The following is a 24,361-nucleotide window of genomic DNA, read 5'->3' as shown; positions in this document are numbered from 1 at the left end:
TGCACCAATAATAGGCCTAAATAATAGACTTTGCAACTTTAAAAACTGAGTAAAATGGGCACAACTTACAATCTTTGGTTTCTGACACTGCCCCTAACTCTGAACTTTAGTGTAAAGGAAGAAATGCTATGGATACACTATGCTCAGCAGCACCAGTTTGAGCCTCAACTAAAGAAAATATTTCACACTGAGCTCTGACTTCCTACAACTTAGAGCAAACCCAACCAGGCCAATAACTCACTTTAGCAAGTCGCCGTAATTATCTGTGACTGAGTTCACTCTCCAGATGGTCAGAGGGAGTATTAGTTTTCATTATTATTAATAAAGAGTAGTTTGAAGGATAGAGAATTTTAACTCTAAACTAGATACTCTCAAACCTAATTCTTATAAAATAGACAGTCATGATGAATACCTGGACATTCTATAGTCTTCAAAATAACTACAGAAAACTACAAAAGCAGTGCTGAAAGAAAACCAAAATAAATGGAGGTATACTATGTTCATGGATAACCAAAGAAATATGGCACACTACAGATTCTGTACACTTTTCATCCTATCAATGGGAAGCCTAACCCCTCTCTCTCCCATTCAAATATATTTAATGTAAGTAACCATGGTTGTTTTAGGGTAACCCTTAATTTTATTTTACATTTTTTAAGGAAATCACTCTTTAAAGTCATTAATTTAACTATTTGTTGGAACACTGGGATATGCCAGTAAGTTCTCGACACTATAGCACAAAATTACTCTCTAAAATAAAAGAGTAATAAGACTGAATAAAATAAAGCAGTGAAAAAAATCATAGTTATTTATCGGAACAAAGACTTTATCCCCAACTGTAAAAATATCCTTCATGGTCCCTCACAGCTCTTAGATCGGCACACCTATCCACTCCATCAAGTGTTCTGGGGACCGTCGGCAGAAAGAGTTAATCGTCCAAAGTTACCACTCCAGACCTGCTGGTGAGGAGGAGGCAGGTTGTCCAGGGAATCCGGATAGCCAGCCTCACACAGAGTGAGCAGAGGCCACTGTGCACTTAGGAATAAACGCCTCAACCAGCACATACTCTCCTGAGGTTTTTCACGCAGGCTTTTCCCAACAGATTCCAAGTTGAGTAATAAACAGAAATAATAGACTTTGTTGGGCCTTCCTTGAGTTCAGGAAGATCTGACAATATAATGAAATAGCTCAACACCGTCCTCTGAAATTTTTCATTAGAATTCTTTTCTCCTGAATCATGTTAATAAGGTACAAATTGGCCCTGGGGTTTGTGCGTAACTACTTACGCATGGGCTGCTCCAGCTCGGAAGGACGGGAAAAGGCTGAGGCCTGCCAGTAGGAGGCAGGGCCAGACCCAGGTTTGGAAGATTTCTGGATGGAAATCCGAGCTAAATACTAATTAGAAAACAGCTCCTTATATAACACTCAATTGGCTCTGAGGTGAGTCTAGAATACTGTTCTCTACTTTTATCTGTATCTGCTCCCAGAGTCGCCAGAACTGGCATTTGGCTCAACAAGCCTCAAATCACTTCCATCTCTTGTTTTTTAATACATTTTTATTGATTTCAGAGAGGAAGGAAGAGGGAGAGAAAGAAACATCAATGATGAGTGAGAATCATTGATTGGCTGCTTCCTGCATGCCTCCTACTGGGAATCGAGCCCACAACCCGGGCATGTGTCCTGACCAGGAATCGAACCTTGACCTTCTGACGCTCAACCACTAAGCCATGCCTGGCCAGGCTTGCTTCCATCTTTAAGGGGTAGCAACTTTATTATTTTTCTACAATTCAGAGGCTAAGCTAACTCTAGGCATTATTATTCTGTAAGGTATTACAAATGTAGCAAAATGACGCAAATATATTCCCCTCTCCATACCTACAGTACACCCTGAACTTAAACTGGCATGCACTTGACTTCAAATTGAGATATTTTGAACCCTGTTTCCCAAATGCAGTAGCATTTTGCTGCCCTGGGCCAGCTAAACAGAGGAAATGAGGAATCTGACTTGTTTTATTTAAAGAAGAAGAAGGAGAAAAAAAAACCACTTTAAGGCCTGTTCCTGGTGCCTTTGAACATTTAACACTTAAAACCTGAATTGTTTCATAACAAACTAGGGCTGCCTTTCCTCTCTCTAAGAAGAGGCCCTTGGGGAGTATTTATTTAGTTAATGAATGTTAAGTAGTTGTGTTTCTCTCACAAAACAAAAACACAAAACCAGAAGATGCCCCAGCGCTGCAAGGCCACATGAGCTCCATGAGCCAAGCGCCTGGAGCAGTAAACTGGAAATGTAGGGAACAGTATGGCCACCAGCATTTCTCCAAAAGGAAAAACAACCCCCTCTTGGCTCAACTCCAAAAGGCAATTGAGCCCCTAATGTCCGGGCTAATCTCTGAACAGCCGCTCTGCCAACTTTCTCCTACAGGCATTAGGTTTTTCAGCACGGGTTTTGCAAATAATCTAAAACAATTAATTAGAGCTTTTGAATACATCGGGTACCATTAATGAAACACTGCCAGACAGCCTTTGATAGCATATTTCCAGAGCTAATTAAACATGGCAAACCGTGGCAAAGAGCACAGACTCCCGGGCACCCGAGAGGGCCAGGCGGAGCCCCGGCGGGTGACAGTGAAGCCATCCCTGCAGGCCACCGGGTGAGGTGGATGGGGGGCTGCTGGGTCAGGTCCTCCATAATATGCCAGACCCTGCTCTCAAATTATATAATTATCAGGCTCTTGAGATTGAAACTATTCGTTCACCCTGAAGACATTTTTTTCTTCTAACGAGTAGAAATTCTTAATACTTAAAAAAGTTTGGTATTGCTTCTAGTCCATATTTCCATCCCCAAAGATATTGGTTTAAAAAATATTTTTTAATGTACAGTTGTTTTTAAAAACTAAATATTAAAATGAATCTCATCCCCAAATTCCCTTCTTTCAGAGTCCTGCATAATCTAAGATTTCCCACTCCCATAACCTCAGTCATGTGGGAAATCTTTCTATTTTTTTCACTATCTAATGCCACACAGAATTCCAGACCGCTCCACATGCATGGCTAGCAAGATAAACACATCTTTAGGAGGCCTAGGCAAAAGCTAGCAGGGGGCAAGGAGTAAAAATGTTGTTGCATTCCTCTGGACTTTTCTGGTGCAATTTCAAAAACAGAACCACCACCACCTGGGGCTTGTGGCAAACTCCAGGGCGGCACTTAGGTTGCTCACTGCCCCTCCTCAGCACCCCCCATGACAGTGATGAGGTTTGAGAAAGCACATCAGAAAGCCTTATATACTACTCAGTGGCAAAATAAATAAATGTTATGTTAAAAGACAACTTTGCAGGCCCAGAGGTTAAATCTTCTCAGTGTCTTATCTCAATTTTTAATAAATATTGTGTCAGGGCATTTAATGAATATTAATAACAACTGAGGGAATATTTTTCCCTTCTGAAAAAAAATTTTTTTATTAAGTTCTAGCCTGGAGTCTGATTATAAGAACGAAGTGGGGATCAGTGGGGAAGCCAGAGTTATAAACTAGAACAGCTCCAGCAGAAATGAGTTGTGCCTCACTAAACATTACCTTTTTATAACACCCTTGTTAGCCTACCTCACTTTTACCCAGTCAGCTGGTACCACCCCTCATTACCGAGTCTCCTCAGCCACAGCTGCATGTACCAACGTCCTCATGCTCACTAAACCAACACAAGTCTCCTACCTTGGTCTACTAAGTCACAAGGCAAGAAATGAGAACAGGCAGCCCTGGCCAGTGTGGGTCGGTGGGTTGGAACATTGTCCCATACACCAAAAGGTTGTGGGTTAGATTCCTAGTCAGAGTATATATATTCAGGTTGTGGGTTAGATCTCCAGTCGGGGTATATATGGGAGGCAACTGACTCTCTCATCTCTCTCTCTCTCTCCCTCTCTCTCTCTCTCCTTTCCTCTCTCTAAAATCAATTTTTTAAAAAAAAAAACGTATAAAAAGAAATGGGAAAAGGCAAAAGAGGCACATAAAAGAAAGAACCAGGGGAGAATTCCTTCCTTAGCAACTGTGATGATTACGCCAAGGTGTAGCCCCAGCTAGTAAATAATAAAGACACGCCTGGTTTCTGCAGGTGTGCCACACTTACCGCTGGAGAGCTGAAAGCATCTGTGGAACTCACTCCCTCAAACCAAGTTCCTCATCAACACATGGATCCCTCTGACTGGAAGGTTTTCAAGATAGCCATTCAAAGGCATGCTAAAGCCAAGCTCCCTTAATTTAATACCTAAGAGTATTAAATTATGACAGTAAGAATTTTCTGGGTGTTTGCCGGGTCTGTGTTACAATTTGTGCATTAAGAAAAAAGACTGATCTACGCTGTCAAACGTAGCATCAACATCAGACGGGCCTGTTAAAAAATATACAGTCTGCCCTAGCCAGTTTGGCTCAGTGGATAGAGCGTCAGCTGGTGGACTGAAGGGTCGCTGGTTTGATTCTGGTCAAAGGCACAACCTTGGTTGTAGGCTCCATCCCCAGCCCCGGTCAGGGTGCTTGTGGGAAGCAGCCAATCGATGTGTCTCACACTGATGGTTCTGTCTCTCCCCCTCCCTTCCAGTCTCTCTAAAAATCAATGGGAAAATATCCTCAGGTGAGGATTCACAACAAGACCAAAAAATGTACAATCTGTGTCCCATTGAGGCCTACTAAACAGAATCTGCATGTTAACAAGATCCCCAATATTCGCCTGCACATTAGACTTCAGAAAGCATAGGTCCAATGTCTGTTTATAGCTTCCAATTCCAAAAGCCAGGTGGGTGTACCTCACCCTCAGGCAAAACCAATTTGGAGATCCATATGATAAAACATTTTAAAGTCATTATTTTCTTTACAGAAAAAAATGTGCTATATGTATCAAGCTCCTTGCTCATACTTAGTATGTAGTTTAATTAGTAAAAAAATGAGTTTATAAACAATACATTTATATACTACAGAAACTTAGATGTAACTGTATTTCTCTGAAAAACTAGTTTGTCTATGGGAAGCACCTTTGCCAAAGGTGCTAAGAACCTCAAAATCCATTACCCTGTAAAACAGGCCGCCTGGGGAACGACAAGAATGAGACCAAAATCAGGAGAATAGGTGTAAAGAGGGCCCAGGCTTTTAAGACAATGATTTTTCAAGAACAAAGTCATTCACAATGCAAAGAGTTTTTCTTTAAATGTTTTAAGGGACTGTTCTGTGTTTCAAGATACAGCTTTTACTGTTACATAGAAGCACTTATCTTTACTATCACGTTATGACACAGTGTTCCACTGATCTGCCTTTATCACCGTTCCTCCCCAAAATGAGCAAATTGAAAGAAAATTTAAAAACCATTATTAATTTCATAACTCTATCCCTCCCATAGGTCCTTCCTTCTAATTTCTGCTCCTGGTCACCATAATCTTTTTTTTTTTAAGCTATAAAATACTTTAATGAGAGGTCACTGAATAATAAAGGAATTGACAATAAGACAGTAAGTATAACCGAAAACAGGCTAAAGCAATTTTTAAAAAGCAGTGAAGGTTACCATAATCTTGCCTCAATTATTACAATAACCACAAACCAGTATCCCCAAATGCACCCTCCCCCAGCAGTCTATTCTCAACACAGCAGCCAGAGTGATCCTCGTAAAACATCCTTCAAATCATATCGTTCCACTGCTCAACCCCCCAGTGGCTCCGTATCAGAGTCAAAACCTCCCAATGGCTACGAGGCTTTGCGCAGCCCCACACACGCATCCCCAATTAGCTCTGACCCTCCGCACCAGCAGCCACCGGGCCTACCGACTGTCCCTTGAGCACTTCAGGTAAACTGTCACCTAAGGATCTCTGCACGTTTCCTTCTGCCTGAGATGCTCATTCCCCCAGATCCCTGCTCACCGCACCTCCTTCCGAGCTTTGCTCAAACCTGCTATAAGCATCTTCCCAGTGAGGATGTCCCTAAGCACCTCACTTCCCACGGCGTACTCCCCCACTAATAGTTCCCAGCCCCTTCGCTTTCTCTCCATTGGACCTGGTAAGATTTCCATAATTTTTGTTTGTTTTGTTTGTTTTGTTTGTTTCTGGTCTGTTTCTCCCCACTAACATGTAAGCTTCATGAGGACAAGGATTGTTGTCTGCTTTGATCAATGCTTTATCTCCAACACTGGGAGGGGCGAGGAGGATAATGTCTAGAATGCTCAATAGATGCCTGTTGAATAAACCAATCAATTACCACTTTAGGAGACTTAACCATGTTATAGAAAGTGGAAAACTCATTGTTTGCACGAACTCCAAAGTCTCCCCGTTCTGTGACTCAGAAGCTAACAAAGCACCTGAGACCTGGGAGGCTCTCCAAGTTTGCTGACCAGACTACAGGTCCTCATCTAAACAGCAGTTATTTAAAAGTTGAAAGCAATGGTGAAATGATAAATGGTTCTTTCCTCTAACTCAAAGAAAGGGGAGGATAGGAGCTGATTGGCCTTCTGCTTCACATGCAGCAATGAAACAATAATGTTGGCACGCACAGAGGCGTCCCACCGGAAAAGATGGTCGCGGCAAAGTGCTGCAGCAGTTGGTGGCATCACCAATGGAAATGACAGAGCAGGCCCACCTCCTGGAGCTGATGCGCTGCTCTCCCCTGAGGCCTCTGCTACCTGAGCATCTTTTAGGTTGGGACAGGAAGGGAGGGAGGGAAGGAAGGAAGAGAGGGACGGAGGGAGGGAGGGAGGGAAGGAAGGAAGAGAGGGACGGAGGGAGGGAGGGAGGGAGATGTTATTCCTGAAGGCTCTAGTCCAGGGGTCCTCAAACTTTTTAAACAGGGGGCCAGTTCACTGTCCCCTCAGATGGTTGGAGGGCCGGACTATAGTTTAAAAAAAAAACAACTATGAACAAATTCCTATGCACAGTGCACGTATCTTATTTTGAAGTAAAAAAACAAAACGGGAACAAATACAGTATTTGTATTTGCATGTGGCCCGCGGGCCGTAGTTTGAGGGCCCCTGCTCTAGTCTATGCCTAGGCCAGGACTGTTATCCAGGCACGTGAGAATAAAGCAAAGCAACACAAAGAACCTAAAGCAGTTTTATTAGAATGTTTTCCTTTTGCCGTGACTACCACTTATTACTATACGGGTCCCTTCATTGACAACAGAGAGAATAACTTTAAGGGGGGGAGGGGGGGGAAGCAACATTTCCCTTCTTTGAAAGCAGTAAGATTTTCTACATTCCACTCTAGGCTTTTTTTTCTTTTTTTTTTTTTTTTGTAAGATTTCTAAGAGTTGGCAGGACAGGGCAGGAGCGGAGCTGGGCCTCGGTCCTTGGAGCACCTGCTGCCTCCTCCTTGGAAGGGACACTCTGAGGGCAGCGCAGTGTTTAGCCCTCCAGAATTCCGCCTGATCTGCAGTCTCCTCTCGGAGAACAAAAATGTAACTATATTGGACTTCAGGGTAAATCTTTCCAGGCCACTCTGGCAGAGGAGGTTTTAAAGGAAAGGCAGTGGCTCGCATGGCTGCAGAGCAGGCCGGGCCAATCTCCCAAGGGGAAGCCCCTCGATACCCGATGCCCATGTGCAGGGCGGGCCTAGGGAGGGCCTCACATTGGAACACTTTCCAGGACACTCCCGGCTCCTGCAGCACTTCCAAACACCAGCGCCAGGAGCTCGGAGCTCTAGCAATGATTCAAGGTGACCTCAGAGTATAAGGAATTAGTTATCAAAGCAAACTAGCTGTAAAAAAGCCTAATTTATACACACACACACACACACACACACACACGTACAATGTGTGAAGGTATAAGCTCTGAGCAATTAATCAGCTGTGTGGGCACATACAGCTCTGTCCTGATGAAAATATTGATCAGCATTTATAACACAGACCAATATCAGTGTCATGAATTAAATCAGGAATCTAGAAAGCAGGGTGGCAATTATACAGTCTAGGATAAGGACACAAAGGAGAGAGAAACCTGCTGATTTGTCTGAGCGCAAATATATGTATCGTACGTTCTTGGTATGCACATCTGGTTACCCAACTATATGTTAGTAAACTCTCTTTGCAAATGAAAAAAGGGGGCGGGGCTTTAATTAGATATATTATTACGCTCGCGGGCGTATGCATCCAGGGTAAGGGAATCTTTGAGAAATAAACTGATCTTGTTCTTGACTAGTGCTAACTGCTCCAACTCTGTGTGTGGTGTGCTGTGGTGTGGTGTATGTGTGCGTGTGTTTACTGTTTCTGTGCAAAAGCATAAATGGGAAGGGATTTCATCATGCTTGGGTGTTCCCAAGGAAAACACGATTTAAAATGCAGGCCACTCTATCTACTCTGGGCTTGTTTTTTGTTTTTTAATTTATTGGTTTGAGAGAAGAAGAGATAAAGATAGTGACAAAGACAGAAATAGAGAGAGAGAAACATCGATTTGTTGTTCCACTTATTTATGCATTCATTCTTTGGTTGCTTCTTGTACGTGCCCCGACTAGAGACCAAACCCACAACCTTGGCATATTGGGATGAGGCTCTAACCAACTGAGCTACCCAACCAGGGCCTACTTTGGATTTTTTTAATGTAGTTTTTCGCTCTTTAAAAAAAATAGAAAGTAGGCACTGTGGTGATAGCTGGCATTTCAATTGATGTAACTTTTCCCTGAGCATCCAAAAGTGTAAACACAAAAGTAGTTATAATCACCATCTAAAATCCTATCTAATAATAGACAAACATGGTAATTAACCGTACCTCCGACACGCTTCCCATTGGCTAATCAGGGCGATATGCACATTAACTGCCAACCAAGATGGCAGCCGGCAGCCAGGCAGCTGAAGCGAACAGGAGGCTTGGTTGCCCCGGCGATGGAGGAAGCCAAGGTTCCCCGCCTGCCGCTGCCAGCCTCTGAGCTGCACTCTAAGAAACAATGTTGCAATTATAGAAGCTAAACAAACTCCAGAAACCTACTTTCAGCCAGCTGGGCCTCAGTGCTGGAGCTGCAACAGTGTTTCAATTATAGAAGCCAAAAAAACCCAGATACCTGCTTTCAGCAGCTGAGGTCTCAGAGCTGGAGCCGAGCCTCAGAGCTAAAGCCGGCTCTCAGTTCCAGTGACAGCCATAGAATGTAAATAAATCCCAGAATAAAAAGAAAAAGAAAAAAAAGAGAGGTGCTTCAGTCACCCGCCAGCCTGAAAACGGCCCTCAGCCCCTCACCCAGACTGGCCAGGCATCCCAGTGGGGACCCCCACCCTGAAGGGGGTATGACCAGCTGCAAACAACCATCATCCCCTCACCCAGGCTGGCCAGGCACCCAAGCGGGACCCCCACCCTGATCCGGGACACACTCTTCAGGGCAAACCAGCCGGCCCCCACCTGTGCATCAGGCCTCTATCCTATATAGTAAAAGAGTAATATGCAAACTGACCCTAACAGCAGAAGGACTGGGAATGACTGGTCACTATGACACACACTGACCACCAGGGGGCAGATGCTCAATGCAGGAGCTGCCCCCTGGTGGTCAGGGCGCTCTCACATGGGAGGAGCTCTGCTCAGCCACAAGCCAGGCTGATGACTGCCAGTATAACAGTGGTGGTGGGAGCCTCTTCTGCCTCCTCAGCAGCGCTAAGGATGTCCGACTGCAGTTTAGGCCTGCTCCCCGCTGGCAAGTGGACATCCCCCGAGGGCTGCTGGGCTGCCAGAGGGATGTCTGATTGCCAATCCCCCAGGGAGCGGGCCTAAGCCAGCAAGTGGTCATCCCCTGAGGGGTCCCAGACTGTAAGAGGGCACAGGCCGGGCTGAGGGACCCCCTTCCTCCCACCACCCCCCCCCGAGTGCACAAATTTTTGTGCACCGGGCCTCTAGTCAATAATAATCACAGACCAAATCAACTAGCTGTGCCCAGGGATTGAGGGGCTGGCAAGAGAAGGCCTTGTGGAATTTGCTTTGAACCTCCAAGCCTGTCCCTCCTCTGTCCTTTCCATTCCCTGGTGGCGGCCCCCACCCGCACTCCCCCCGCCACACACACCCGTCCTGCCATTATGAGTTGCAGCCTCTGATTACTCAATTGGCAGAAGGAAGAAACTATGGCAGAACCAGGCTGTTAATCTCGAGTCCAAGAGAACGAACGCCAGCTCCTTTGGGGAGCGTAATAGAAAAAGCATGAGCTCCGCAGTTGCTTCCACCCTGCCAGTGACTAGTTTTATGACTGGACATAAATAACCACTTCAACTGTTTAAAAAATTGATTTCTCTCATTATATATTACATCTTTCTTCTCTAAGCCTCAGGTCTCCCAATGGTAAAATAAGTCTAATAACAGTAGTGGGAGTGGTGGCAGTGGTAACAATGACAAGAACAGTGATAATGATAAATGCCTACCTCGCTGGGTTTCTGTGAGGATTAAGTGAATCGATACATGTCAGGTGCCCCTGGGTCCTGGTGGGTGCTACTCCCAGAGGTGCTAAGGCCAGCAGACCTGTCAGTCAGGACAGCCCGTCTGCAGAAGTGTGCTGAGTTCTGGTTTGACTGCAAGTTGAACCATCTTTCTAAATTGCTTTCCCTAAGTCTCATTATGTTCTTTCTAGAAATGAAAAACAAACAAACAATACCTGCCTACCCCAGGGACTGCTATGAGAATAAAATGAAATACTAGGTATAAGAGTGTTTTGGAAACTATAAATATAAAATGATATTGCAGGCATACCTCAGAGATATTACAGGCTGGGCTCCAGACCACCGCAATAGAGCGACTTGTCATCTTTTTGCTGGTGGAGGGTCTTGTCTTCAATATGTAAAAAAAGCAACATTGCCCAACCAGCATGGCTCAGTGGTTGAGCGTCGACCTATGAACCAGGAAGTACTGGTTCGATTCCCAGTGAGGGCACATGCTCAGGTTGCAGACTCAGTCCCCAGTAGGGGACATGCAGGAGGCAGCCAATCGATGAGTCTCTTTCATCGTTGATGCTTCTATCTCTCTCTCCCTCTCCCTTCCTCTGTGAAATCAATAAAAATATATTTTTTAAAAATCGCAACATCTATGAAGCACCATAAAGTGATGAATGTCGGTGCTGTTATTAGCTTAGCCTCCCCTGAGGCTGCCGGCTTGTCCCCTTCTAAACCAAGTATTAGCCAGCTGGCATCTCTACTTGCTTCCCCAAGGACACAAACGGTTCAGAGCTTTCTTAGCAGGAAAATAGCTCCAACTAAAAAGTCTCTATTTTCCTGTGGACTATACCTGGAATTCCAGGTACATCTAGGAGAGATAAGAAGACATGTGCTCACTCAATAGAAATGTGTGTGCACGTTGTGGGCAAGCCTCCAAAAGGATGCGTCTGCACCCAGTGGAACAGTGGAGTGAGGGAAACAGCCACCCATCAACACCGCAGGCACCGAGGCCAAGCCCGTTTCTGCAGAGCTCACCTCAGTGGCACCCCTTCCACCTGGCACAAGAGGCCAGTGCAGTGCAGACAAGGCCATCCCTTCCACCCAAACCAATTTCCCTGAATTCTGTCTGTGCCTCTTTTTCTCGTTATTAAGGTTCCTGGGATCACAGCCCTATGAAACTCTGGCAAGCCTCCGAGGCAGCAGTTAATATTTTTTAAAGATGTGTAGCACAACAGTTTTTAAAGTGAAAACGCAGTGAGCCTTAAACCCATAAGAGCAAGCATTTATTTTTTAAACTTCCCACTTTTCTTAAGAGAGATGACAGGATCGAAGGTAAGGTGCCAAAACCTAAGGTAGTTTCGAATCAGGAGGCCTTCCGGTCCCTACGCAGCTCCTGTTCACTAGTGTGGCCCTCCCGCCCCACAACACTGTGCAATAACCGAGGAACGAGGGAGGGAGGAAAGTGCGAATGTTGTCAGAGCAACCAGGGACGTGGGATGTGTCTTGCTGGCCCCGGCCTCCTTCACCCTCAGCCTCAAGCAGAGGAGGAAAAGCCCAGGCCAATCCCTGGGGATGGAAAAGCAGCCTCCTCCTCTTCTAACCTGAGCTCATTTATGCGCTGCGCTCCATCCCGTCCTGGGCACGAATCTAAAGGAGGCCTTTTACAGCCTTCACCCTTCTGCTGCCAAGAACGCTGCAACAGAGCTCCACGGCCGTGTCAGGGCAGTAAGAACGCAAGTACAGAAGGCCCATGACTTGGTGTGCCTTCGGTTCTGATGACTTGCATATGTCTCTTCTGGGGCCAAAGGGGAGTTTAATCTTGGTTCCAGGATGTCTCACGGGGGCTCCTCAATCAAACCCAGAGGTTCCCTCATTCCGCAGGCAGGTTCTCCTCCACGGAGGCTGCGCTGGAGTGGCTGATGGGCCGGACTTGAGAGCCAACTGCCAGGGTTCAAGTCCCAGCTCTGGGACTTTATACACATTCTTACCCACGTTGAGTCTCATTTTACTTGTCTGTAAAATGCAGATAATGATAATAAAACTGATACCCACTTCATAGTTTATCTTATAATGACAAAATAAATGAGCTGGCAGAGAACAAGCCCTTGGTAAATGGCAGCCTATGTGCCAGGCACTCTTGTCTTTGAAGCTAAAAAGGCCGTGTTCTCAGCCTCACTTTGTAAGCCCACAGTTTGAATTCTCAGATTAACAGTGTTTGCCTTTGGCTACGAGGAATGGAAGAAGAGAGAATCCAAGCCTCAAAATGATATCCACAAGCCGCACTCTGACATTTAAGGTCCTATACAATCTAGTCCCCTCCTTCCTTCCAAACAGACCTCTTGCTACATTGCCACACCAGTTCTCCAGGTCGCCCATTCTTTAAAAAGCATCAAGCACCTACTGCCATGTTCTGTACTAGCCACGCTCTCCCGTGTGGTCAACCTGATGCCTCCCTCTTTTTAGATTCCGCCTGACCTGCAAAGCAGACTCACACCTGGCGCTTCCACACAGCCGTGCCCAGCTGCTCCAACCAGCAGGGCTTCCCCTCCTGACCCCTCAGAGGGCTTGTGGCTTTTACTCGGCATTCATCATTCATGGATCATTTAGCTGTAGGGTTGTACTTTATGTGCCATGTAACAAAGGGATGAATCTTACATGTGTTACCTAGCGGCTAGTACTTTACACTTAGCAGGGACTCAGTCACTGATCTACTAGATGGCACAGAGCAAACCCATTGTCATTCCTTTTCAACAAACACCCTTCTGATGACTACTCCCTCTAGCAGTGAGACTGAAAGGCTCAATCCACAGACCTAGACTAAGTAGGTTTATGGTTAAATCTGCCACTTGGATGTGTGACCTGGAGGAAGTTAGCGCGCCTGTCTGCGCTTCAGTTTCCACATCTGTAAATGCGGATAAACAAAGTGCCCACGCTTTCTAAGGCAGTTATGAGAATGAAATTGAGATAACACTTTGAACAGGGCCTGGCACACAGTAATCAGTTAATCACTCTGTAAATATTCAGTATTATTATCATTACTACTGTCTTCTGGATGTTCAACTCATCTACAATGTCCCAAAAAGTATTTTGTAAAGTATGCTAGGCCTATGCAGAAAGCTACTGGTTATCAGTACCTACAGAACATTTCTCTCTTCTTCCTTCTCAGGCTGTTCAAAAGGCATCTCTACTTCTGTATTGCTGATCAGTTGACTCATGTTGTTACAGAATCTGTAATTCCACGGCACCTTCAATTTTACTGTACACCTCAGCAAAGCTTTGATTGCATATACAACTCAAAAAACTATTTACCATGGCTTGAAAGAGGAAGGAGGGTCTTGGGCAAAACTGATTCACTATCAAATACATCAAACTCACCACTTTACTATGAGGTACCCTCTTCAGTTATGTTTTCCCATCTGTCCCCAGTGTCAGTGAAAGCAGAAAATTCTGCCTCAAACCCATTAGGTTTGATTATACATCTTGTCATCAAAACAGCACATTTTCCATCAAGCCATTTCCCTCTCTCTACTATACTACTTTTCAATGAGATTTTAATTAAGATCAGTTTTAATGCACAGGCTAAAAGGCAAATAACTCTTCAATCATGAGACAAAATGAAACCGCTGACAGAGAGAAAGGGCAGTTCAAATTCACATGCTGTCATTAAAAAAAAAAAAAACTAGCAACTCTCTCTCAAGATATTTGCAACGAGGAAGACATCCTGCTTTCCAATCTCATAAACCAAGTTCTGGAAACTGGCTTTTACTCAGTCTGTGCCACTGCTAGTATATGACTACTAGTCTGAGTCTACTGGAGCCCTAGTTAGTGGTCTGGCTTCTTCACTATAGCACAGAGGTTAAGAGCATAGATGTAAAACTTGGCTCCTCCACTTCCCAGCTACATGACACTGTGCAAGTTATCTAATCTTTCCATATCTCATTTCATCATCTGTAAAAGGAGAAAAATAATCAAACCTACCTCAGAGTTGTGATTAACTGAGCTCATGAAATAAGAATATGCTATTCATTGTTATATTCCATAGTTGTTTAGCCCAGTGCCTGGCTGTAGTGCACACTCAATAAATGGTAATTATCATTGTTATCATCTCAACTGTATGTGAATTCAATAGCCAAAACCAAGCGGCTAATCATTTGTCAAGTCAATGTGCTTCGTGTTGAGACCAGCCAGTTTCAAGAACTGGTTCAACAGAACCATTTTATGTAGTCCATTATAGAACAGACACAAAGCAAATGACAACAAAACAGAGCAGATTAAGCTTCAAGTGTGTTAAGTAACCCTGACTGCCAACACTAAGACATTGATATGGAGGATCTGATATTCTTATTTAAGCAACAAGGTTCCAACCAAGACATTTGTTTCTTCTCATCTCTGATCTCATACTCTGATGTAAATTTCAATACCTTTTAAAAAGTTAAAGATTTAAATATCTGAAATAGACAAAGTTAAATGCCTTCTAAGTAGCCTATGCCAAGTGTGTCTCCTTCATCTAGAAGATCTATTTATTTTGTAATAAAGAACAAAAATGGCCCTGGCCGGTTTGGCTCAGTGGATAGAGTGTCGGCCTGCAAAGGGTCGTGGGTTCAATTCCGGTCAAGGGCACATGCCCAGGTTGCAGGCTCGATCCCCAGTGCGGAGCATGCAGGAGGCAGCCAATCGATGATTCTCATCACCGATGTTTCTCTCTCCCTCTCCCTTCCACTCTGAAATTAATAAAAATATATATTTTTTTAAAAAAGAACAAGAAGGCCTTCTTCAAATTCCTATTTAGGACAAGAAGGTAAATGTAACCTATGCATGTAATAAAATTAAATGGGATTAACCCCTAGCTTATTGGTTCTCTACCCACCTCAACACTGAAGGGTAGTTAGGTATCCGAATCACTGACATTAGAATGTCTAGCACCAGTCCTTCAAAATGTAACAGGAAATATACTACGTGTCTGTATAGAAATCAAATATTTTATTTCCCTGAAGAACATAAATACTCAAGTTTTGCAAAATGTCACATGTCCTAAATTTTCCTAAACTGAGGAAACATATATCCAAAAGAATATAATAAAAATGCAATTTAGATTATGCATCTTACCTGCTGTAGCTAAACAGGAACTCATTAGGGCAAACATGGCAATCACATGATGAGGAGTCATTTTCATTTCTCCAGAAGCGTGTCCCGTTCAGTCACCTCCACCAGCAGTTCTTCAGATTGAAATCTTTGCAAATCAGATGTGGCCTTAAAATCCCTCTTTCCAAGTGTCAAGTTGTCTGTAAAAATAAACATATTTCAAGAAGAAAACTTAATGCAGGAACTCCTTTTCATAAACACAGATTAGGGTGAAATGAAGAACTTCTAAAGAGGCTAAGATAAATTTATCTTAAAAGATGCCAAAACAGCACTCAAGCAAACTGCGATGGGGGTGATAATTACTTACTAAAGGTTTTTATAGCAAAATACTTTTGCAAAACCACATTTACTTTTGACATTTCTTTCTAATTTTTTGTTGTTGTTGTTAGCCCTCACCCGAGGATAGGATAGTTTTCCTTTTTTTTTTTTTTTTTTTTTTTTTTAGAGAAAGTGGAAGGGAAGGGAAGAGTCAGAGAGAGAGAAACATTGATGTGAGAGAGACACCTCACGTAGTTGCCTCCCAAATGCACTCCAACCAAGGCCGGGGATCGAGCCTGCAACTGAGATATGTGTCCTTAACCAGAATCAAACCCGGGACCTTTTCTTTAGTGTGAGGGCTGACACTCTTATCCACTGAGAGTGCAGGACTGGGTAGGACTATTGACATTTTAAGTCTTTAGTTTCCTATAAAATTGTCAGGACCACAGAAGAAAAGCAAGGTGCACTTATGATATAACATACCAGTTATATTGTGGCACTAAGGCAATCAGTGACACTTGATTCATGAATTCCCTAGTGCTAGCAAGAAGACACAGCTTGGCCATTGTGGCTCAGTGGTCGAGTATCAACCCATGGACCAGAAGGTCATGGTTTGATTCCCAGTCAGGGAGGCATGCAGGAGGCAGCTGATCAATGATTCTCTCTCATCATTGATGTTTTCATCTCTCTCCCTCTCCCTTTCTCTCTCGGAAATCAATAAAAACCTTTTTTAAAAAGAAGAAAATACAAATAGCTCTGACTAGAGACTCAATCTAATGTTAAAATGATAGTTATCACAGGAATCAAATTAAAATAGGTTTAGAATCAATTTAGAGAACCAAATAAAGAACCATTAAAAGGCAAGATTCTTATTTCAACTGTTAGCCAGCCTTCTAGCAGGAAAAAAGTCTTCCCTGTCTCTTAGCCCCATCTGTGACTACCTGGCTCCTGGACTAGAGGACCCAGTGGTCCTTTTGAACATTTTCCAATCCATAGAACCTTGAATGACAAGTTTTGTGGTAGTTTGCTTAACTTGACTCTCCTCCCTATGGCCCTAAAGATGACCTCATTTAGTTATTTCCAGTCTTGTATCCCTCAGCCTGCCACAACCCACAAAAGTTGTCCAATTCAACAAACATTTATTGAGCACCTGCTATGCTCCAAGCATTGTTTAAGACAGGGGTGAGGAAATCATTTGGTCTGGCCCTGCCAAGGCAACCACAGGCAGGACTCAAAATTCAATAAATCTAGGAGCTTTTCTCATCCTATATAATAAAAGGGTAATATGCAAATTGACCCTAACAGCAGAACGGCTGGGAATGACTGGTCACTATGACACACACTGACCACGAGGGGGCAGACGCTCAATGCAGAAGCTGCCCCCTGGTGGTCAGTGCGCTCCCACAGGGGGAGCTCTGCTCAGCTACAACCCAGGTTGACAGCTGCCAGTACAGAAGCTGTGGTGGGAGCCTCTCCTGCCTCCTCAGTAGTGCTAAGGATGTCCGACTGCAGCTTAGGCCTGCTCCCCGCTGGCAAGTGGACATCCCCCGAGGGCTCCCAGGCTACCAGAGGGATGTCTGACTGCCAGCTTAGGCCTGATCCCCCCAGGGAGCGGGCCTAAGCCAGCAGGTGGACATCCCCCAAGGGGTCCCAGACTGCGAGAGGGCATAGGCCGGGCTAAGGGACCCCCCCCCCAAGTGCACAAATTTTTGTGCACCGGGCCTCTAGTAGCAATATAAATGTATATTAAGTGAATTATATTAAGCAAATGATGTTACAAATAGCCAAATGGCCCTTGGCAGAAAAAAAGTTCCCCACCCCTGGTTTAAGGACATGATTTCTCCTCATCCAGAGTAAAAGTTAGCTAAAACCTAGATAAAAGCACAAACACCCAGCCTGATCGAAGCCCTGGGCAAGGCCAGATCAAGGTGTTTCCAGGAACCATCTCAGATAGCTGGGGATTGCAGCCTTGTCACCTTCACCCAGGAGATAGCACCACAGAACCAGCTTGCTACCTTCAGGGACAAAGCCAGTTTGGGCACTTGTAAGATACAGAACAAAAATATAAAGACAATGGTAAAATGAGTTTCTAATTGAGTGTTCTTAGTTCACTGCTTTAAGTGCTAAGAGAAAGATATTTAAAATGGCTCTTTACAGTAGTAATGCTAATTTCCTCTGAAGAATAGGGAGAGAAATAGGGTGGTTGTGTTGGCCTGGGTAGCTAGTTAGGTATTAACAAAGGGAAGGGTTGAGCTACACTGGCTAAGCCTGATTAGGTCAGGAAGCTACGGCTTCAGGCACCCCAGGGGACAGCAGCATTCTCTCCCAAAGGGACTTACTCCCGAGCAGGCAGGAAAGACCTGCTTTCTGATCTCCCTGGGGAATAACCAGGCTGGTTCACCGATTACCAGGGGAAGGGATGAACAGGAAAGGGGAAACTCTTTTGCGTGCGCAGTAGGAGCCAGATCAAGCAAAACTGAAGCATGCCCAATAGGAGCCAAAATGAGGATCATAAATGGGATGAGTCTAGCCTGGGAAAATCTGGGGGAGGATTGGATAGGATAAGAGCACAGAACCCAGCAAATCCAGGAAAGGGATTCGAAGAATAAGGATGGAGACTGGTTATTTTGAAAGAAAGCTTACCCCTTCCCAAACCCAAGGAGATATAATCAAAGTTTAACAAAGGCTCCGGGTAGCATGTTCTCTCTTCACAGAAGCCCCAGGCCAAGCACAGCGCCAAAAGTACCCTTCCAATAAATCTTGCCACCACACCTCAAATCCCCTATGCATGTATCCTTGAAATGCATTTTCTGCAATACCGTGTAAGAATCCTATTTCCAGCCCTGGCCGGTGTGGCTCAGTTGGTTGAGTATTGTCCTGTGCACTGAAGGGTCACTGGTTTGATTCCCAGTCAGGGCATTTATCCAGAATGTGGGTCCAATCCCCAGTCAGGGCACATACAGGAGGCAACCGATCAATGTTTTTCTCTCACACATCGATGTTTCTTTCCCTGTCCCTGTCCCTCTCCCTTCTTTTCTCTCTAAAAAGCCAATTTAAAAAAAAAAAAAAAAGAATCATATTTCCAGACCTTGCCCAGGGAAGACCCGCCTTGGTCCCAATCCACCTACTGAAACAGTTGAAGGGCAGTGATGGGAAGGGACAGGAGCCTTTTCACTGAATTGCCATTTGAGTTTTATACCATTTGGGTTTTGAAAGTATTTCCTATGCAAATAACAATAAAGTTCTGATGTCTAAAGGAATGTCTTAGACACATCTTGAAACTAAATTATATGTGTAAGAGGCACTTTGGTTCAATCTTAGTATATGATAGTAATTAAAAGCCTCCTATGAGCCCAGCTGGTGTGGCTGAGTGGCACCAAGAGGTCACCAGTTTGATTCCCTGTCAGGGCACATGCCCAGTTGCAGGCTGCACCACCAGTCGGAGGTGTGCAGGAGGCAGCTGATTGATGTTTCTCTCTCATGGATGTTTCTATTTCCCTATCCCTCTCCCTTCCTCTTTCTCTAAAGTCAATAAAAACATTTTTTTTAATCCTACTATGAATAGAACATGGATGGCAGTTAAAAGCCTGCCTAGGTTTGAGTCCACTCTGTCACCTACCCAATAGGTGCTGTTGGGCTGAGTTGGGCCGATAGTTCTCGATACATGAACCTATCCTGTGGGTTATTTTGAAGATTTAGTGCACACACACACAGCACATTAACATATATTAATACTTAGAACAGTACCAAACTCATAATAAGCAATCAATAAGTATTAGCTATTATATCACTATTTGGCCATTCTTTGTGAGGTATACAGGGTGGGCAAAAGTAAGTTTATAGTTGTGAGTATGTGAAACACAGGTTTAGTCTTGTATTATTATTTATTATTATATTGTTTTCCATACGATCAACTGCAAACCTACTTTTGCCCCACCCGGTACTTATGCCAACAAAGTAAAGCAGCTGGGATGTGGTTATTTATATAATTCTTAGCTAGTGTACAAGCAGTTCAAATCTTTTGTTTATTGAAAAATAAACATTTCAACAGACACTAAAAGGAGATAAGCTAAAGAATGGAATCACTAAAAGAACAAAATTGCCAGTTAAGCTGAGGCACAAATCACCGGTGCCACAATGAACCTGTCTCGAAAACTGACTACATTATAAAGTTAGAGGTCATGAAATCGATGTCAATCATCCCTTGAAGTCCAACCTTTCTGTCGCTGTAACCCCACATCACCTCAGATGAAATGGAAGTCTCTTCTGTTACCTTAACAAACCATCAACAGCGAAGAGAATTTGTCCTTATTTTTTTACCATCAACAAATTAGATTTCCTGACTAAACTGATTAAGAAAAACGCTCTCTAAAAAACAACAACAAAAACACATAAATGCTAAAGGCAATTTTCATAAAGCACAACTCCATAAAGAGGTCTCAGAAGATGGCTTCCCGGAGGATGTTTATGGAACACATAAACCATAGCCAGCACGAGGCTAGTGGGAATAGTTAATGAGCTCATGTCACCCCCTGCCCGCAGCTGCAGAGGGTCTGTGGGCTGGTGCTCGTTAATCCCGGGGCTTAAACCAGGTCTGAGTAAACCTGTGGAAAAGAAAGGCAAAAGGTTCTATTAAAAATATAGGCTGCAAATTGCTGACAAGAATATTGGGCAATTATTAAAATGCAGCAATTACAGATATAATAGAGCCAAGCTAAACAGTTTTGGATGCCCAAAGGCAAACCACAGCAAGTTTACACCGGATCTTAAAACATCTCCGAGGAAATCCAGGACAAGTTGAAACTACGCGCTGCTGCCTCTAAAAAGAAGGAACTTTTCCTCTTTTAGCTTAAAAGTCCCTCCATACTATAACTTATTCAAAAAGAAAATAAACTGCGGGGAGTTTTTGTCTAATCTCCCCAATGTGGTGACAGGATCCTACGGCAGAAGAGAATAAAAAGGGAAGTGTGTCATTCCCATTTGGTGGAACGCCAGTTTTGGCCAAGACGCGCACACATCAACGCCTTAGCACGCAACGTAGGGGTCGGTTTCCCACCTGGAAGAATGCTGGATGATCGACGGCTCCCAAAAAGTCATAGATTTGAAGCAGAACGAGGGAAATACAAACTCCCCATTCTTTTGTGAGGTTCTATCACACGCAAGGTGCAGAGAGCAGGACGCCCCATCTTGGTTTTCCTGCCCTCGCTGAATCTCCTGGACTTTATGAACGACACGCTTCCTTTAGAAATACGAACAGGTACTCTGAGGCCTTGAAAGAACAAGTTAGGGTCCAGTCATTTTGCCCGAATTTCAAATGTGTTCTATCAAAGGGAACCAGAGCTTTTCATAACCTCAACTGAACAGGAAAACATTCTGAGTGAGTGCTTACTGGATTTTTTTTTTAATCCTCACCCGAGGATATGTTTTTATTGGTTTTTAAAGAGAGAGGAAAGGAGAGAGAAAGAAACATCATCGAGACAGAGAAACATGGATAGATTGCCCTAGCCAGGTAGCTCAGTTGGTTAGAGTCCTTCCGACACATCACGGTTGTGGGTTTGATCCCCGACCGGTTAGGGCACATACAAGAAGCAACCAATAAATGTATAAATAAGTGGGACAACAAACTGCTGTTTCTCTCTCTTTCAAATCAATTAAAAAAAAATGTTTAAAAAGAAAGAAACATCGATCAATTGCCTCCCACATGCACCCAGATGGGGATCCAACCTGAAACCTAAGTATGTGCCCTGACTAGGAAGGGAACTGGCAACCTTTTGTATATAGGATGATGGTCCAACCAACTGACCCACTCGACCAGGGCTGGATAATATTTTTTAAGATGAATGTGATACTTATTCTTCTAATTTAAGTTCCTCTATGTCTATATCTGAGACCATTAAACTGAGCATGCTGTCCCCACATTCCCTAATGACCCAATGGAGTGCACGGGTGAAGACCAAGAGTAGCTAAAAAACCCTACCCAAACACATCCTGAAAACCATTATGGGTTAAACCAATGTTCAGAAGGAATTGGTTGGGCACAGTATTCCCTGGGTCGACCAGGATGTTTTTTAAAAGAGCAGATCTTATTCTATCTCAGAGGAAATACATAGCAGAATGATGTCTGGCAGCAAGCTAAAAGCCAGCAATAAAAATCACTAACTTCCCCTAGATGGCTAACACAACTGGCTATATACTAGTATACATGAGATTATTCAAAATCAGAACTTAGAGTCAATCAAGTTCTCAATGGAAAGAATTAGCATGCTAAACATATGTGAACAGCTTTCAAAGTTGGAAGAGGTCAAGATGATGTCACTGAAGAGGAGCCAGTCCTCACGACCAGCACTTGCCCAAAATAATGTGGCAGAAAAAAATAATAATAACAATACGGCAGAGTCAGCACTCGGAACCGGGTCTGTCCATGACCAGCACTGTACCTCCCAGCTCCAGGTCTGTTGCCACACACTAGGAACTACTTTCTCCCCCTCAATATTCAGTCTCTGAAAACAGAACGCTTTTCCATGAGAGGGAAAAGCTTGCCCTGGCTGCCATCAGGCACTGGCATTTCCAGGCTGACATATGCGCTCTGCACAAATCATTGCTGGTCACAAACTGACTTGACTTCAGGACTGTGGGTAGCAGCTATAAAAAATAAACAATCCTTAGTAATGCTGCACTCCAAGTTCTTTGAAAATCCAAAGGGCAAGATGAAGCACAAACCTATGCATTGTTATATCTTAACACTAAAACTGTTCAGACCCCCATCAGGAAAATATTCAACAAATTTGAAGGTCTTAAAGACAGGGGCCTATCCAGTGGAATAAAAACATTACCACTCCCTAATGTCAAAAAGTAAATAATACCGGAGTTTCTCGTACCTTAAACATAAAATGGTTTTCCAACAAATCATTAAATGTTCCTAGTTTGCCATTTAAGTAAATTTTGGGGGGAAAAATATACTTTTAAGTCTGCAAATGGTTAAGTAAAAGCTTTTTTTACTTAAAAAAGGTAGAGGAACTGTTCTGATGGCTATTCAACCTGTTATTCAGGGAACTCAGAAAAGAGGCAGGATGGATGACATCAATATCTAGCTTGGCAGCTGTAAAAAGGGGTGTAGGACAGGATGTAGAACAGATACTGTTGTTTGTCTGATGACATGTGGATGCCCTTCAGGACCTGTACACAGAGAAAGCAAAGACACCTCACTGAGTCACGACAGCAAGTCTCAGGTTTCTCTACTACACAGAGAAACTGGATAATTCCATATTCCCATTTTCAGTTAGAGTTGGCACAAGAGGGGGACAGGTCCTGGCTTTGGAGAAGAAATCTCTGGAATCGCATCTAATCACAATCAATATTCAACAAATATGCCCGGCCAGCGTAGCTCAGTGGTTGAGCATCAACCTATGTACCAGGAGATCACAGTTCAATTCACGGTCAGGGCACATGCCCGGGGTTGCGCTTGATCCCCAGTGTGGAGCGTTACAGGAGGCAGCCGATCAATGATTCTCTCATCATTGATGTTTCTATCTCTCTCTCCCTCTCCCTTCCTCTCTGAAATCAATAAAAATATATTTTTAAAAACATTTTCAACGAATATATATTTTTAAAGTATTGAACTTTTTAATGAACTTCCCTCCATGTAGCTTCAAGCTACCAGGACACAGGCCCCACCAACACCCTTAATCTTCTCCTCGGCTCTTCTGCTGAAGAACTTGGCCTTCACAATGATAGGCTGCTTTGGGAGCCTTCCCTTCCCCAGAACTTTGTAGTAGCCTGATCGCACCACATCAATGATAGGAGCAACTCCAGTCTTGCTTTTGGCAGCATTTACCCGTGTCTGCTCACTGACCAGGGTCCACAGTTTATCAAGGTTGCCAGTTGGGCAGAAGCTCTGGCTCCTCTTCAAGTGGTAATGCCTCGTACCAACTTTCCCAAAGTAGCCTGGGTGATATTTGTCAAAGTTGATCCTGTGATGATGCAGGCCGCCAGCATTACCGGGTGCTTCCTGTGCTTGCCCATGTGGCCTTGGCCATGGCTCACATGGCCCCTAAGTTTCTGGGTCTTCCTCCGTCTGGATGGCATGTTGGTGGCCAAGTTGCAAGAGCTCAACAAATATTTTTTACTGAGCCAGGCACCACTGAAGACGCCAGGAGTATAACATGGAAAAAAAAGGAGCCAAAAATCCTGCCCTCGTGGAGCTTATATTCTAGTAAAAGCAACGCCATTTATTACATAAGGCAAGATATTTAATTTCCTGCACATCATTTCTTCTTTCAACAAATCTTTATTTATTGCTTACTCCATGCCAGGCAATGGGCATATAATGGTCAAAGAGACATGTTCTTTGTCCTCATGGGCTTAAAGATGGGATAAACAATCACAAACATGTAACTGCATGCTATAAGAACTCTAAAGAAAAAAGATCTGCTAACTGAGAGATAAGAAAAGGGTTAAAAGGTCAGCTGAGGGATGACATTATAGGTAGAGGAGCCATTACAGGTCCCTGTTGGGGAGGGAACATGGCTGCAAAGCCAAAAGGACAAGGAATAAGGTTCAAGAAAGGGTTTAAGCAAGAAAGTGATGCAATCCCATTGGGTTTTTTTA

The 24,361-nt window shown here is 43.8% G+C and overlaps 1 protein-coding gene and 1 pseudogene across 2 annotated transcripts in view; both read right to left on the bottom strand.

The window, feature by feature from the left end:
• Positions 1-24,361, bottom strand: part of TGFBR3 (transforming growth factor beta receptor 3) — a 195,517-nt gene that overhangs the window by 153,198 nt on the left and 17,958 nt on the right. Inside the window, exon 2 of the mRNA XM_081087765.1 lies at positions 15,461-15,636. Coding sequence (XP_080943891.1) covers positions 15,461-15,527 — 67 coding nt within the window. The 5' untranslated portion in view covers positions 15,528-15,636. The remainder of the gene's footprint in view (positions 1-15,460; positions 15,637-24,361) is intronic.
• Positions 23,403-23,839, bottom strand: LOC308516706 (large ribosomal subunit protein uL15-like; annotated as a pseudogene). Its single transcript has one exon. The product of its transcript is annotated as a large ribosomal subunit protein uL15-like (transcript).

Source organism: Myotis nattereri (assembly GCF_964212035.1).
Source record: "Myotis nattereri genome assembly, chromosome: 3".
NCBI lineage: Eukaryota > Metazoa > Chordata > Mammalia > Chiroptera > Vespertilionidae > Myotis > Myotis nattereri.
The sequence above is the reverse complement of the archived record's forward strand: the minus strand, read 5'-3'. Positions and strand labels throughout refer to the sequence as shown.